Source organism: Cyprinus carpio, chromosome A10 (assembly GCF_018340385.1).
Source record: "Cyprinus carpio isolate SPL01 chromosome A10, ASM1834038v1, whole genome shotgun sequence".
NCBI classification, from domain to species: Eukaryota; Metazoa; Chordata; class Actinopteri; order Cypriniformes; family Cyprinidae; genus Cyprinus; species Cyprinus carpio.
Window position 1 is genome coordinate 4,650,939 of NC_056581.1, and position 14,533 is coordinate 4,665,471.

Consider the following 14,533-nt stretch of genomic DNA (forward strand, 5'->3'; position numbering starts at 1 on the left):
ACACACCATGACCAATGTAGTGGTAGGGACTTACCACCGTTGTTTCGTGGACAGAGTGTAAGAGTGTTAGACAAGGAAAGGAAAACATGGCACCCAGGAACTGTTGTGGAAAGATGCAAGGAGCCGAGAAGTTACCTGATCCAAACACCAAATGGAAACACAGTCCGACGTACTAGGAGCCAACTACGTGAAATGTATGTAACACACACACAGAAAATACAGAAAAAAATACAGTTTGCTGAAACACTCCAAAAAGATGAGGTTGAACAAAGCCACAAGAATCCAGTGGAGAACAAAATCACGCAACCTCTTGATACAAAAACAGACAATACAGGTACTGAGACAAGACCAACATGCACAAGGTCTGGACGGGTCATTATCAAGCCAGCCCAATACAAAGACTTTGTGTAAAGATGAAATAATAGTCAAACAGTAAAAAGAATACCAAATACGGACTAAATGTGTATTTTTCACGCGTAGTAATTAAACAGATTGTTTGAGTTCATTATAGTTCTAAAGTGCAACATATTGAAAAAAAGAGCAATATTGTTGTTTGTAGTAGTTATCTGAAGTGTTTACACACTTATGTTAAACAGGGGGGATGTTGTGATATGTAATACGTGTGTACGTATGTACGTGTGTGTACGTAAATACGTGAGCCGGAAATGTATGTTGTATTGAACATGTGAATCCCTAGTAAAGAAGTTCTGATCCATCTCTGATTCTGTAGAGTAATACTTCATCTATTAATGTGCAAGTCAGACCCGGCGCCAGACACAAATTCATGGACGGGCATTTCATTTTTTCAGGGGGGCACAAATGAGATGAACCTCACTGCAATGCATAAGTACATCTTTCAATAATTTCAATCTTACTTGGGAAATGTCACGACTTTCACTTTCATATATATATATATATATATATATATATATATATATATATATATATACACATAAGTGAAAGTCGTGACATTTCCCAAGTATGGTAGCCCATACTCAGAATTGGTGCTCTGCATTTAACCCATCCAAGTGCACATAGGACACAAGTGAATTCATAATAATTTTGGAGTTATTCATTAGAAACCAAAAGACTATTATATATATATATATTTTTATTATAAACCCTAGTAAAATAGTAATATACTGTATTGAAAATATATTTATTTCATACTACTTTAAATCCATTAACATTTTATTTGCTTTATTTATTGTCTGTTTACTGACATATCACTCTACTTACATAAATATAACAAATTTTTAAACTTTATTTGGAGTAGTACTTGTGCACAATGCACATTTCTCAACATTACGCCTAAAATGTGTTTTAATGTCACTGTTGATGAGGATTGTATGATTTTTGAATAACATTTAAATGCAAGATATTTAAAGTGTACCTAAAGTTTGCCAGCATTAGTTCCACTTTTAACACAATCAAATAAAGTTCAGTATATCTTCAGTTTGACTTCAGCACTATTTTCTTACAATTAAAATGTACAAAAAGTACAAAATTAGTTGTTCCAATTTAAGAGACTTTAAATATACCAGTTTAGTAATATGTAAATAATACGTAAATGTATTTGTAGTATACTTAGCATGAAATAAATGTATTTCAAATACATTTTTGTATATTTATTTTTCACTAGGGAAGGCATCTGTAAAGCCAAATAGTTAAGTGGCTGGGATTACTATTTCAGTTAAATTAATCACACTCAGTTAACTAATTTGATATAAGGACTTTTTATGTGATATTTTATTTTATCATAATAGATTATTAAACTCATTTAATAATTTTTTCATAATATCATCATAAGATCCCACCATTTTATAAAACAAAAAAAATAAAAAAATCATTGTAAAAAAAACAATTCTTTTTTCTTAACAAAATAAATGTTAAAAAAACGTTCAAAATTCATTCAAATTTGTTCTGGCCCTCCTGTAAAGTTGGTGAAATGTCACTTACGCCTTTCTAGTTCTCACCCCTCGACAGATTTAAATTCAATTACAGTATAAAACCTTTATCTCAAATGTACTTATGAAATCTGCATTTGATTATGCTGATCTCTGTAATTTTAGCTGTACTATAGCATCTGCTTCACAAATAATATAATCTGACAAATAAACAATACATTAGATCGAGTTTTATTTATTGTTTACAATTTTTTATTTACCATAGCTGTCACATTAGACACTCCTTTTCATCAAGTAAGTATTTGAGACCTGAGTATCTGATGCTGTTGAGTTCACAGTTTGTGGAAAGGAAGTAGATAAAAGCTTTATTGAGTTGCAGTGGTTAAGAGTCTGAGGCTTTGATGAGGAAAGACAAATACACATCAGCAGTGATCCATCTATCATTACAGTCACAGAGCAGAATAAGGGACCATCAGTCTGTCTGCTGGCTTTGATTGCTGCTGATATGACCAGCAGGGAGGAAAAACTGCTTAAGTGACCCTCTTCAGGACACCAGACCACTGACCCTTTCTCATAAGCAACATCCAGAGACTTTAATGGTTGGATCTCTTTAATTAGTTACATATAAAACATTTAGATATATAACATAAATAGATATGTCAAATAAAAATAATTTGTATTTCCATTTATCTACATATTAAAAAAGCACATGAATCACATAGTAAAGATTTTCAATTTCAAGATGATTTGTACTGAACAACAATATAGTTTGAATTATAAAGAGATACCTCTTTTCAAAAACATGATAGGTTTATTTTACTGTATGTACATATTGTTCTCTCGCAGATCCATTGATCAAGATCAGTACATCTCTCTTTTACCCAACCTGTTGAAGACATCAGAGCACAATCACCGTATGAACGTGGATACTGAGACCTCCAGTGCCTGAAACAACAATGAAGCAGATTGTTTAATTTTCAGTAGACTTAGTATGATATGATACCAACTGTAGAAAAGGTTTCAGGCTAATGTTAAATTCAGTGATTTCTCACCAATTTGCCAATGTTGAATTATCAGTCCATTTCCACACTCCTGATTTTTTTAGACCAATCCAAAAAAAAACACTCCCAACAACCTTCTGTAAAAATTCCTGTTATGATAAAACAGTAACATATCATTAAATTACAGTGGTCGAGAGAGCTCAGTGGGGTACAACTGAAGAAAACACATGCAAATAGAAAAAAACGCCAGCAAATTAAGAAAAATATCTTCATCAGTCTGAAAACACGTGTGCTGCAAATACTCACAATGCAAGCAAATACCATCCTCTCACCACATAATACAGAACAAGCAGTATTTGTCAGCGTGCACAAACAAACTCAAAATTTCTTTGCTTTGTCACTCACTTGTTCCTCTCTGGTGTTTATTATCACCAGATCTGCTCGTTTATTAAGACAGTCTTGTCTGCTGTCACTCCAGCTCTTCCAGTCAGATGAAATATAATAAAAGCTGAAGTTGTAGTAAATCCATTTAAAGTTGTCAGTACGCTGATCTGTTTAGATATTAGTTTAGACGGATTGGTTTTGTCCATAGTGACATTTCTTTATACAGTATTCTCACTTGATGTTCAAGTCAGTGCTTATTTGTATGGCCTTGAATGATAGACAGATGATCATTTTATAATGATTTCAGCAGAATAAATACAATTACCTTGTTCATAAAGGCCATGTTGGAGTTTGTCAAACTTGTTTTTTATCTGCTCAGTTTCTTCAGTCAGGTTACTGATGTGAGTAAGTAACTGGTTTCTCTCGGTTGTGAAATACACACACAGCACTAATACAGCAGTCAGCAGAAGAAAACACAGCAGACACAAACACACTACAGGTGCTGTACTCTTTCTGTTCTCCACTGAGACACTTCCTGTGGATGACAAACATGAGGTTAAATGTGTCTTCTCACTTCTGCTTCATTATTATGATATTAAGAACTTTACTCTTGCAGGTTCAAAACAATAAGTTCAAATCTATGAATAGTTAGTTTCTTGTTCACACTTGATTTAAATTTTTTATTTATTCAAGTAAAATGCACATTTTGGCATGTGTGCAAAAGAGTAAGTACAGTCGCTTGTGATTTTCTAAACGCACATGGATTGCTGACCAAAACTGATGAAAAGTTGATTCTTAGAGAACGTCTTAACATTCTCTCAGTGTGTGATCCATTCAGTTGTCAAAATTAGTTTGACATACATGTAAATTCTAAAATATGGTATGGAACACTTGTCATGTCTGCTAAACTGGCAAATTACCAATCAACCAATTAAGCTGCCAAGCATTTATGTGCTTGCCTTAAAAGTAATTTTCTCGCAACTTTTAAAAATTGACATGCAGATATTAATTGACATGCAGATATTAATTTTCTATTTACATGTTACACATTACTTCAAAAATATATTGTATACAAATGTGCATATTTTTTCCGTGCACACGATGACTTGATGGTAATGGCCATCAATAGCCTTTGAACCATGAATTATTTGTTTGGGGGGAGTTGCAGATATGCACTGGATTTGTGATGTCCCATAAAAAAGTTGTGACAATTGCACTGACAATTTAGAAAATTTTAAGACAAAGCAACTGAGGAAAACTACAATATTTATTTCTGACAGTTCTAATGTGTATCAGATAAATTACTACCTGTGGTAACACTTTAGTATAGTGACCAATTCTAACTGTTAACTAGTAGCTTATTAGCATGCTTCTCATTAACATATTGGATGTTTATTAGTACTTATAAAGCACTTATTCTGCATGACCATACTCTACACTCCTAAACCTACACAATACCTTAACTTAACATCTACCTTACTAACTATTAATAAGCAGAAAATTAGGTGTTTATTGAGGCAAAGTCATAGTTAATGGTTTGATATAGTGAGAATTGGACTTTAAAATAAAGTGTGACCCTACCTGTATGCTGAAGTGTCTGGTGTTTCTCTGTGTGTGTCCTGAGATCATGATGACTGACAGGATCCAAACTTTCATAGATATCTATCATCATCTCCACTCTTTCTTCTCTCTCCTCAGTCCATGTCATCACATTATCATAAATAACATGGGCTATCTCCGATCTCTCAGTGTTGTACATTGTATCTCTGTGTTAATCCTGTAGGTTGTTCTAGTTTCAGTTTGTTTAGACTTCACTGCTTTAGATTTCATCAGCCAGTCTTTAAAACTGAAGCTAGAACTGAACTCAAAATGAAACAGTTAGTGATCAATGTGTGAATCACGTGACATTCGAGGTGCCAGGACAGGAAGGAGTGAGAAGTGACAATTTAAAACAAGTGTCTAAAGATAGATATACTGTAATCATGAGGGGCCAAGCTTAATCTGGATCAGAATGGTCTGGATTTGGATATCACATGTTTTGCTATCCAGTATCAGGTTTTTCTTTTCGGCTGGTTTTTCAAAGAAATATTGGATTGGATCATGATCCGGATACACACTTTTCAGATGACCAAATCTGGATTACTAGAGCTCTACGGGGCCCCTAAAGGGACATGGTGATGAAAAAAAAATGAGATGGAAAAAATAATATGCCAATGCTTTTCCATTCTCTTGGAAAGAAGTTTTGCATTGCATTTACACAAATAACTACTTCTGACTGGTTCGTCTCTTATGATTGTGCCAGTGTAGTTTACAAATGATTAAAAAAAAATTTTTTTTTATTAAATATAATATTTTTGTTTGATATTGACAGCTGTTTGGGGATTTGGGGATATATTGAATGTAACAAATGTTGTATCTTTGGACCAGTTTTAAAGTTATATTTTTGTTCCTGAAATCCACCCTTCTGCTGTATACTTCTGATTTTTTTGGATCAAAGGTATCCCAATCTTACTAAAAAGTTTTAAATAACACAAACTGACGACTTGATCCAGATCAAAACCCAGATACATTTTTTTGTGATCTGATCCGATTTCAGAATCCTTGTTTTTCTTTTGAACATCCCATTTTCAAGATTTCATCCAATTCGATAGCCGAAATCTGATCAGATTACTTTTGAACAAATGGCCCGAGAGGTCAGGTAATCATTCTATAATTTGCAGTCTTTTCTGTGAAGCTGAAATGTGTGATTTCTGAACCATTAGTGTCTCCAGATGAATTTGCCAAAAAATAATTGTTTTTAATGTGTTTCTTTAAACAATCGGCCCTGTCTTCCGCTGGCTGGCAAACAGACTGTAACTCATGTTATAGGTTGAGACAAACGCTGTGTCTGAAATCGCATACTTCCCTACTATAAAGTAGCCAAAAAACGTAGTATGTCCGAATTCATAATATTCGAAAAACAGTAAGTGAAAAGTACCAGATGACCTACTTCTCCCACCCGGATTCTCGAAGTGTGCATTTGATGGACACTTTACTATCCCATGAGGCCACTGGAGAGGATTTATCAATCGAAGTAAAGCTATGCAACTGACCCTGGTAGGTCATGTGACAGTGACAACATGGCGGATGTAGTTCATCCGAATTTCATTCATACCACCCATATTCATACTATACAGAACATACTTTTTTAATGCTTGTGAAATCAATTCAAATTCAAATGTAGTACCTATTCAGACAGTAAGCAATTTTGGACACACCCAGTGTTGCTGTTAATGGCCAGGATGTTCAAATAAACAGAATAATGATTTGTTCCACAGTATTTACAATTTTTGTGCACTCCACAAATGGCTTCCTTATTCTCTAATAGAGCGTATTAAAGGAATAATTCACACAAAAATAAAATGTACTGAAAATTTACTCAAACTCAGGCCAACCAATATGGAGATGATTTTGTTTCTTCACCTAAAACGATTTGGAAAAAATTCAGCATTATATCTCTTTCTCACCAAAGGATCCTCTGCAGTGAATGGGTGCCGTCAGAAGATCTTGATGGATTTGTTTATTACAAGCACACAGCTTTTCGCTTCACAAGACATTAATTGATGGACTGGAAACATGTGGTTTACTTTCATGGATAGCAGAAAAATATTTTAATATCCAAAAAAATTACCCACATCAACTCTAATTCAATCAGCATAAGACCTTAAAAACAGCACAATGTAAATATAGAGAATTAAGAATGAAACTTTGACATCAAAAAAATGTGAAGTGTAGAGATAAACTTTTTTAAATGGAGTGAGTTACAAAAGGTTTTTGATGTTTGATTTCATGCTTCACTGGCTTTCTTTGACTTTACACTGTCAGGTTTCCCTCTTCCGCCATATAAATGGCTTTAAAGCACAGGAAGCAACTCATTTAACACATGCAACTTCACACCATGAAATTCACATTTATCAGGGAGATTAAATTACTGTTCTAAATCTTTACGACATCTTTGAAAATGTCACTAGAAATATTGTCCAGATTTTCTTTGAAAACCCAAGGTATAATTTGACACCTGCGGGCAATACTAAGACCAACATTTGATCTGTGCCCACATACTGCAGCTGTTAACAGAGAAACATAGAACATGTTTGCAGCAGACACCAGAAACATGCAGCAGCTTCACATGACCCTGTTCTTGTGTTGTTCTTCCATTTATACATTCATTATTGAATTATTCATTCGTAAATACAAGCTCACATTCCACTGTATTAAAATAGGACATAAAATTGATCATCTAAAAATCTGTTTCCTGTCTTCTACTGTGTATGTTTCACTTCACACCCCTGACAGAAAACAAATAAACAAACCAAAATAAACACAAAGGTGGTCACTATAGGCCACACACACACTAGCAACCACACACACAGCCACATACAGGACAAAACACACTTGTGCTGTCTCTATGGGCTATTTATATAAAAGAAACACCCTCTATTCTTCTAGTTGTCCTCTACTATCTTAAAGTTCCTCTCTCTTGCTTCTGCTTTTGTTTCCACTCAACAGACGTGTTTCGCCCACCTCATAATCTCTGTACTGTAGAATGTTTAGTTTGTCCACTATTTAATATCTATTATGCGCTAATCTTCAGATTAGATATAATTCACTTATTCATCAACTGCCTGTTAGTGTTTACTCACGTGTACATTTATTAATTCAGCTAATACTTTTATACATAGTAAGGAATGCTACACAAACAGTGAAAATGTCTTCACAAATAATTTTTATATATTAAGTAATGTTTTTTATGCTTTTTGTGTTTTTAGCAATTATATATTCCCATGTTGTGTTAATATATAAGCAAATAGAGTTTTTATAAAGTGTTAAACTTTTGTGGTTTCGTCATTTTTAAAAAAATATATATTTATTTTTATCTTGATGCAACATACTGTAGTTATGTCGTTTTTTTATGTTATTGCTAATAACCAAACCCTTTATTATGAAAGACAAAAATTAGTCAACGCTGAAGACATCAGTGCCACTAATTAGCTCGGATTAGCACAGTCTCTCCGACAATGATTATGTCCTGACCAAAGCTTATTAGGGAGCTTAATCATTAGAGGTCGGTTTAAGTGCTGATGACCCTCCATATGCAAAAATGTTTTGGCAAAATACCAAAAAGATGACTCATATATTCAAGTAATTATATGCATTAAAAAAATACAACCAAAATGGAACACTTATATAAATGATTCATTCAAATGGTTTTTAAAAAATAGCAAATATGTGAAGATATCTACTGAAAGGCTTATTATTTGACATCTAAGGGTCTGAATATTTTAGGACATGATCTTTTTTATACATGCATACTCTCAATAAATTGCTCCTTAGTGTTGAGTATGAAAACACAACACAGACGTACTTTGAGTTAGCCAAGTACAAAACAAGAAACGCAAGGAAATCAGCTTTAAACATGTATTTCCTGCTTACCTGCTTCACTTACTTTGATTTTGAACTGGCTGAGGACAATAAGGGACAAAACAACTAGCCTCAATCCCGCGTTAACAGGAAAACAGAACACATGACGGAATGTTACAAACATTCCAGTCAAATCCATGAGCTTTAACGGACGATTCAATGAGAGGCACAAACTTGAAATTCATTATACACATTTTATTCATAGAGTATTGCATAAAAGCATCATACAGAAGTTTATTTCAAAATAAAAATTCATCTGGCACACATTTCATTATAGCTCACATTCGCACACACGGTATCTCATCTGTCGAAGCTGCCACCTATTAATTGGATGTCCCTTTTCCCCGACAACATTTGTCAACAGCCATCTGTCTGTCTGAGTTCACCCCCCTCCATGTTTTCGTCTCCCCCAAAACACCCACCTCCCCCCTGAAAGTCTTTAATCAAGCTGCAACACTTCTTCTCAAGTAAGACACCCATCCCTCCCTCCCCATCTTGAAGGTTTACATAAGACAGATTGGCCATCAAGGTTCTTATCTCTGCCCTATATGAACAAGTGCTTAAATGACAAAAAATAAAGCAACCGAGAAAAACAAGACAGTAAGGAGCATGGTTAAATGCACTAATACAGTTTCAAAGAGTTTAAAGAGTCCATAAATTACTCTCAAACATCTCCGTGGACCACCCACCACCCTGCAGCTCCATGTAAGTCTATGAAGCTCCAGAGGCAAATCTGGAGCCACAAGAGATGTAGAGGCGGAGGGCAACAGAAAATCTCTCGCTCGTTCTCCCCAACATACATTCAACTCTGTCCCGCACGTCTGGAGCGCAGCTGTCGGAGGTAGTCTGCTCTCCGGAGGTGGCTCCGGTCTGCTTATGATCTCCAGGACAAACAGACTGCATCAAGTTCTTCAGAATCAGAACATTCCCCTTTGCAGTTCACAGAGCACCTATGTATAGTCCTGGGACAGGGGAAACTGGTTCCTCAAGTTCCCATAGTCAGTTACAGAAGGAAAGTCTGCTTGTCCCCAAAAACACTTACTTTTGAGTTCTTGTGAAGGATGTAACAGTTCAAGGATAGTTGCTGACTTGTTACCCCAATTCTGCGTCACCCTTCCACCCACCTCCTCACACCTTAGTAGCCAGCGACTGGCCCTCGGTCTTCTGTGAAGAAAGGGAGCTGGCAGGACTGGCGTAAAGGGCTTTCTTCAGGTTGAGGAGGCAGAGGCATTGGGAGCGGAAGCGGAGGTCAAAGAAGGCATAGAGGAGAGGGTTGAGGCAGCTGTTGACGTACGCCAGGCAGGTTGCGTAGGGATGGGCCAGCAGAAGGAGGTTCAGGAAGGTGCAGGAGTCAGGAGCCAGGTTCAGGTATGAAAGGGCGTCCATGGTTTTCACAACGTGGAAGGGCATCCAGCATGCAGCAAACACCACCACCAATGTGGTAATGATCTTGAGCAGGCGACGCTTGCGCTGGTCCTCCTTGCGCAAGCTGTTGAAGTGACGTGTGACAGTGCAGCCGATGAATCCGTAGCACACCATCATGGCCAGAAGGGGGATCAGAAAGCCAAGAGCGGTGGAGGAGATGCTGAGGCCGGCAATCCAAAAGGTCTCCTGGCCTGGTTTGCTCACCACCAGGCTGAAGTCCATGGCGCAGGAGGTGCGGTTGGTCTCAGAGTCGTACACCGTGGTGCGAAACAGCAGGGTAGGTGCAGCCAGCACACCTGAGAGAATCCAGATGGTGGCCAGCGAGGCCTGCATGTGTCCTCTGGTCCGCAGCTGAGTGCTGGTGAGGGAGTGAACGATGGCCATGTAGCGGTCCAGGCTCAGGCAGGTGAGGCAGAAGACACTGGCGTACATGTTGAGCAACACCACATAGCTGCTGATCTTGCAGAGGGCCACACCAAAGGGCCAGTGGTATCCCAGTGCAGTGTAGACAGCCCACAGTGGCAGGGTCACCACAAAAGTCAGGTCAGCAAGAGCCAGGTTTCCAATGTAGATGTCCGCAGCTCTCCGTTTGGACTGGGACCTCCATACAGTAAAGATGACCACACCATTTCCAGTGAGGCCCAGGATGAAGATGAGCATGTAGAGTATAGGAATCAGCGAATATGACGGTTCCCACTCGTCAAAGTCACACATTGAGTTGTTTGCTGCCTCATCGTAGTCGTCTTGGCTGTAGTCAGCAGTCATGTTGTCCATGGCATTCATTCCTCCAAAGATCTTTCAGTGTTTAAAGTCTCAGCGATCTAAATGATCACAGAGAATTAGCTTGTGATGTGTTCAGGTCAGAATGTGCTTTCAGCTGGAAAAACTGTGGCTTTTAAACCCTCAGGATCTCACCCTCCCCACCCCTCACCCTTGACCCCGCCCCTCTCCCACAGCGACCCCTCCCCTCACCCGCGATTGATTGATCTACACTGCAGCCTCCCAGGAAAAACCATGGATTAGAGAACGAAATCTAAAAATAACAAGTAAACACAAATATTTTCAAGCAGAATTGCTGAAAAACAGCAGGTACATTCACAAAACGGACATCACAGTCATAAATCATAATAATGCTGCAAAGAGAGGATAGAGGATGATACAGCTGTTTTCTTTTTTTATGTAGGCCATTTATCGCGAATAAACTATATATATATATATATATATATATATATATATATATATATATATATATATATATATATATATATATATATACACACACTACTGTATAGCATACACAAGGATATAGGTTTATATAGTTTCTCGGGAGTTTTACTACTTTTATTTTATTAAATTAAACATGACACGTCTCTGACATGTCAGGACCTGTGTTTTTGCCCTTTATGGATAAATTGATATTTTAATGATCGGTTGTTAATGTGTGAACAACGGTCTATTAGTTGGACGATTCGAGGGCTCTAATTTCCATTCCAATGCGTTTGACATGCTGCACTCACGGACTTGCCCGAGCAAGATCACATATTTCCTTATTAATCCGAAAAATGAAAGTGGAGCATCAACAATGCATGTCATAAACGTTTCTTACGAGTTCTTACTGCAGTTCTCAGACTGAAAATTACGCGCCGTAGACCATAACTTATTATAACTACACTGTAATTTGAACAAAATGCTCATCCTCCGCGTTTTACCTCGAATTATTTTACAGTAGAAATAAATAGCCAAAGTGTCAAATAAGAATAGCATGCTGAAAGTAACTGTTCATAACTCATATTTTGTGCTGAACAAAAGGTTTATTATAATATAACACAAAAAAGCAAGTAAATAAATAATTATTTGATACCATTTTATAGAATTAAAAAACATCTAAATCAAGTCTTTAACTATACTTAAAATTCATTAGATATTGTAAAGATTCAAAAGTAATACAATTTATCTTTTAAACAATACATAAATAAATTGCTAACAATGATCAGTCTATTTATCTATCTAGGCTATCTATCTATTATAAATAAATAAATGAATAAATAGGCTAAATAAGTACTGGGAAAGTATTTGTCTGCAGCAAAGACTGCATTTTAACATGGTGCAATTTTATTTAATTTAATTTTTATCAATTACTTTTATTTAAATCACAATGCATATTATTTGTAAATGAATAATAAGTCACTTTATTTTTTCAGTAGACATTATTTGGTTTAGTAAACACACACACACACAAAACTTTTATTAGGACATTACATATAACATCAACATGCTGTAAAAGTACCCAGCTCCAGAAAATCAGTCAGATAATTGCTACACAATCTAAAATAGAATCCCACCCACTTCATGTCCTTATGCAAGATGCAGTCCAAAATATAACTTGTCTTATGATTGCATCATATCTAAAAACTTCGTAAGTATTGCATGAAAATTAGTGGGGTTTTTTTTGTTTTTTTTTTAAATACTGCAGGGAAAAAAATTATTTAAATTTATAATCAGAGATCAACAAGAGAAAGAGATCAGCTAGGATATTAGCTAGACAAAGACAACAGCAAAGAGGTGAGGTTTTCTTTCACAGAGGAAATCCCACTGTAAACGGCACGTATCAGCCGGAGCATTTGGCTCAGCAGTATTACTGTCTAAGAGTGAAGAAGCAGACGGGAGGTTTCACTCGGCACCCTTCCTCGTCTCTCAGCCATGAGGCGTCAGTGGCGCCGAGGACCTGACCCGCTCAGACACAACTATCCCTCCCTGACCCGATCCTACACACACACACATACACACACGTGCACCGGTCAGGCATGGGACGGGAGGCTGCAGTGTTTGTAAGTTCAAGAGTTGTGACATCATTAAAATGACTCAATGTGTGCTGGAAATTCGTGGTTGCTGGCTGGCAAAATTTCTATAACTCCCTCTAAACATAGTGCACATAGACTCAAGCTCTTTTTGGTAGTTTTGAGCAAGAATTAAATTTAGATTTAAATATGCCTCCAGTTACAGAAACACTGTACTGTGCTTTCACACAGATGAACCATTTTTGAGTGAAGTTTCTTAAAAGTGAAGAACCTTTGAATAATCTAAAGAACCTTTTTCCACTGTAAAGAACCTTTTGTGTAATGTAAAGATTCCATGGACGTAAAAGATTCTTCATGGAACCTTTGATTCCAATAATGAACCTTTACTTTTAGGAGCGTAGTTAATTTTTATATATTCTTTATTGAAAAGAGCACTGATAAATCAGATCACGCACTCCCCCTCCAAATACAGACATCACAGGTGGCACTGGACTTATCTCCCCTTGATTTTAACAGGATAGATATGATAATGGGACAAATGGTATAGATAGATATGCAAATGCCTGACAAAAGCAACTGGGGGTCTAACAACTGCCAAACTGTTTATTCCTCAGCAATTAAATTTATTTCCGTTAAGTCTCAAGTGTCCTATGTCCAAAATAAAGTGTCTCATATCTGTTTCTAAATGGTGCAGCGTTGTTTAAATGTTAAATGATGGGACTAAAACTGCTATTAGCATCTGTGGGCTTCACTGTTGACACATAACAGAGTTTGATGTGGTATTTGCATGCACAAACCATAGATGGAAATGAATGGCAAGCGCAGTGTTAGACCACACACACAAACACACACACACACACACACACACACACACACACACACACACATACACACACACTCATATAGGCAGAGTGACAGAGCTCTCCGAGCAGCTGGATTCAGCGCAGCCTCTTTGATCCGCTGTGCCCAACCTCAGCCATGGATAATAAGTGTCTGTGTTTTTCAGAAGTTATCTGATTCAATGTGCACTGCAAATGGACTGCTTAATGAGAACAAATGTGTACAAAGCATCTGTGTGTATATATATATATAATGTCACAAATATCATAAAATAATGTATGGGTGCCACCAGCAACAATGTTGACCATGTCAACTTTTAACCAACAACTAAGTAAATGGCATCATAACACACAAACAAAAAAATCCACACACACACACACACAATCAAAAAATCTTTTAGATCACCTTTTGACCTATGTTACATGCCATGAATTGTTATTAATTGTAATTATTGCGTTTAGTTTGATAAACATAATAAAAGTTTGCATTTATGTATTTCTGTATTTTTCCCACTGTCTCGTTCCCCATATGACTGGCATGATAAACCCGAGTGTGACGAGGGTCTCCTGTTTGTTTGATGTCTGATGATCTACGGCCCCCCTGTGTCATGTGACAGCTGCATCTCTGGCATCACACACAAAGATTAAGCTCAGAAAAGAGCTTAATTGATTTGCCTGTTGATTCTGAATCTTAAAAGTTGAGTGATATCACATAGAGG

At 36.7% G+C, this 14,533-nt stretch overlaps 2 protein-coding genes across 2 annotated transcripts; both read right to left on the reverse strand.

Moving 5' to 3' along the window:
* Positions 1–2,622: 2,622 nt before the first annotated feature.
* On the reverse strand, positions 2,623–5,150 carry LOC109097806 (natural killer cells antigen CD94-like). Its single transcript, XM_042765731.1, has 4 exons — positions 4,874–5,150; positions 3,618–3,827; positions 3,314–3,459; positions 2,623–3,057 (listed from the first exon to the last, which is right to left on the reverse strand). Exons 1-4 carry the CDS (start codon positions 5,049–5,051, stop codon positions 2,956–2,958), a joined length of 636 nt encoding a protein of 211 aa, XP_042621665.1. The 5' UTR covers positions 5,052–5,150; the 3' UTR covers positions 2,623–2,955.
* Positions 5,151–8,932: 3,782 nt separating this feature from the next.
* On the reverse strand, positions 8,933–11,037 carry LOC109097801 (apelin receptor b). Its single transcript, XM_019111425.2, has one exon. The coding sequence runs from the start codon at positions 10,958–10,960 to the stop codon at positions 9,881–9,883; it is 1,080 nt and encodes a 359-aa protein (XP_018966970.1). The 5' UTR covers positions 10,961–11,037; the 3' UTR covers positions 8,933–9,880.
* Positions 11,038–14,533: the final 3,496 nt, after the last annotated feature.

Coding starts and splice junctions, on each gene's coding strand:
- LOC109097806 (XM_042765731.1), bottom strand. CDS start 5,051: ATGTACAACACTGAGAGATCGGAGATAGCCCATGTTATTTATGATAAT. Junction 3,460..3,617: donor ACATGGCCTTTATGAACAAG/GTAATTGTATTT, acceptor ATATCTAAACAG/ATCAGCGTACTGACAACTTT. Junction 3,058..3,313: donor TAAACACCAGAGAGGAACAA/GTGAGTGACAAA, acceptor TTATCATAACAG/GAATTTTTACAGAAGGTTGT.
- LOC109097801 (XM_019111425.2), bottom strand. CDS start 10,960: ATGAATGCCATGGACAACATGACTGCTGACTACAGCCAAGACGACTAC.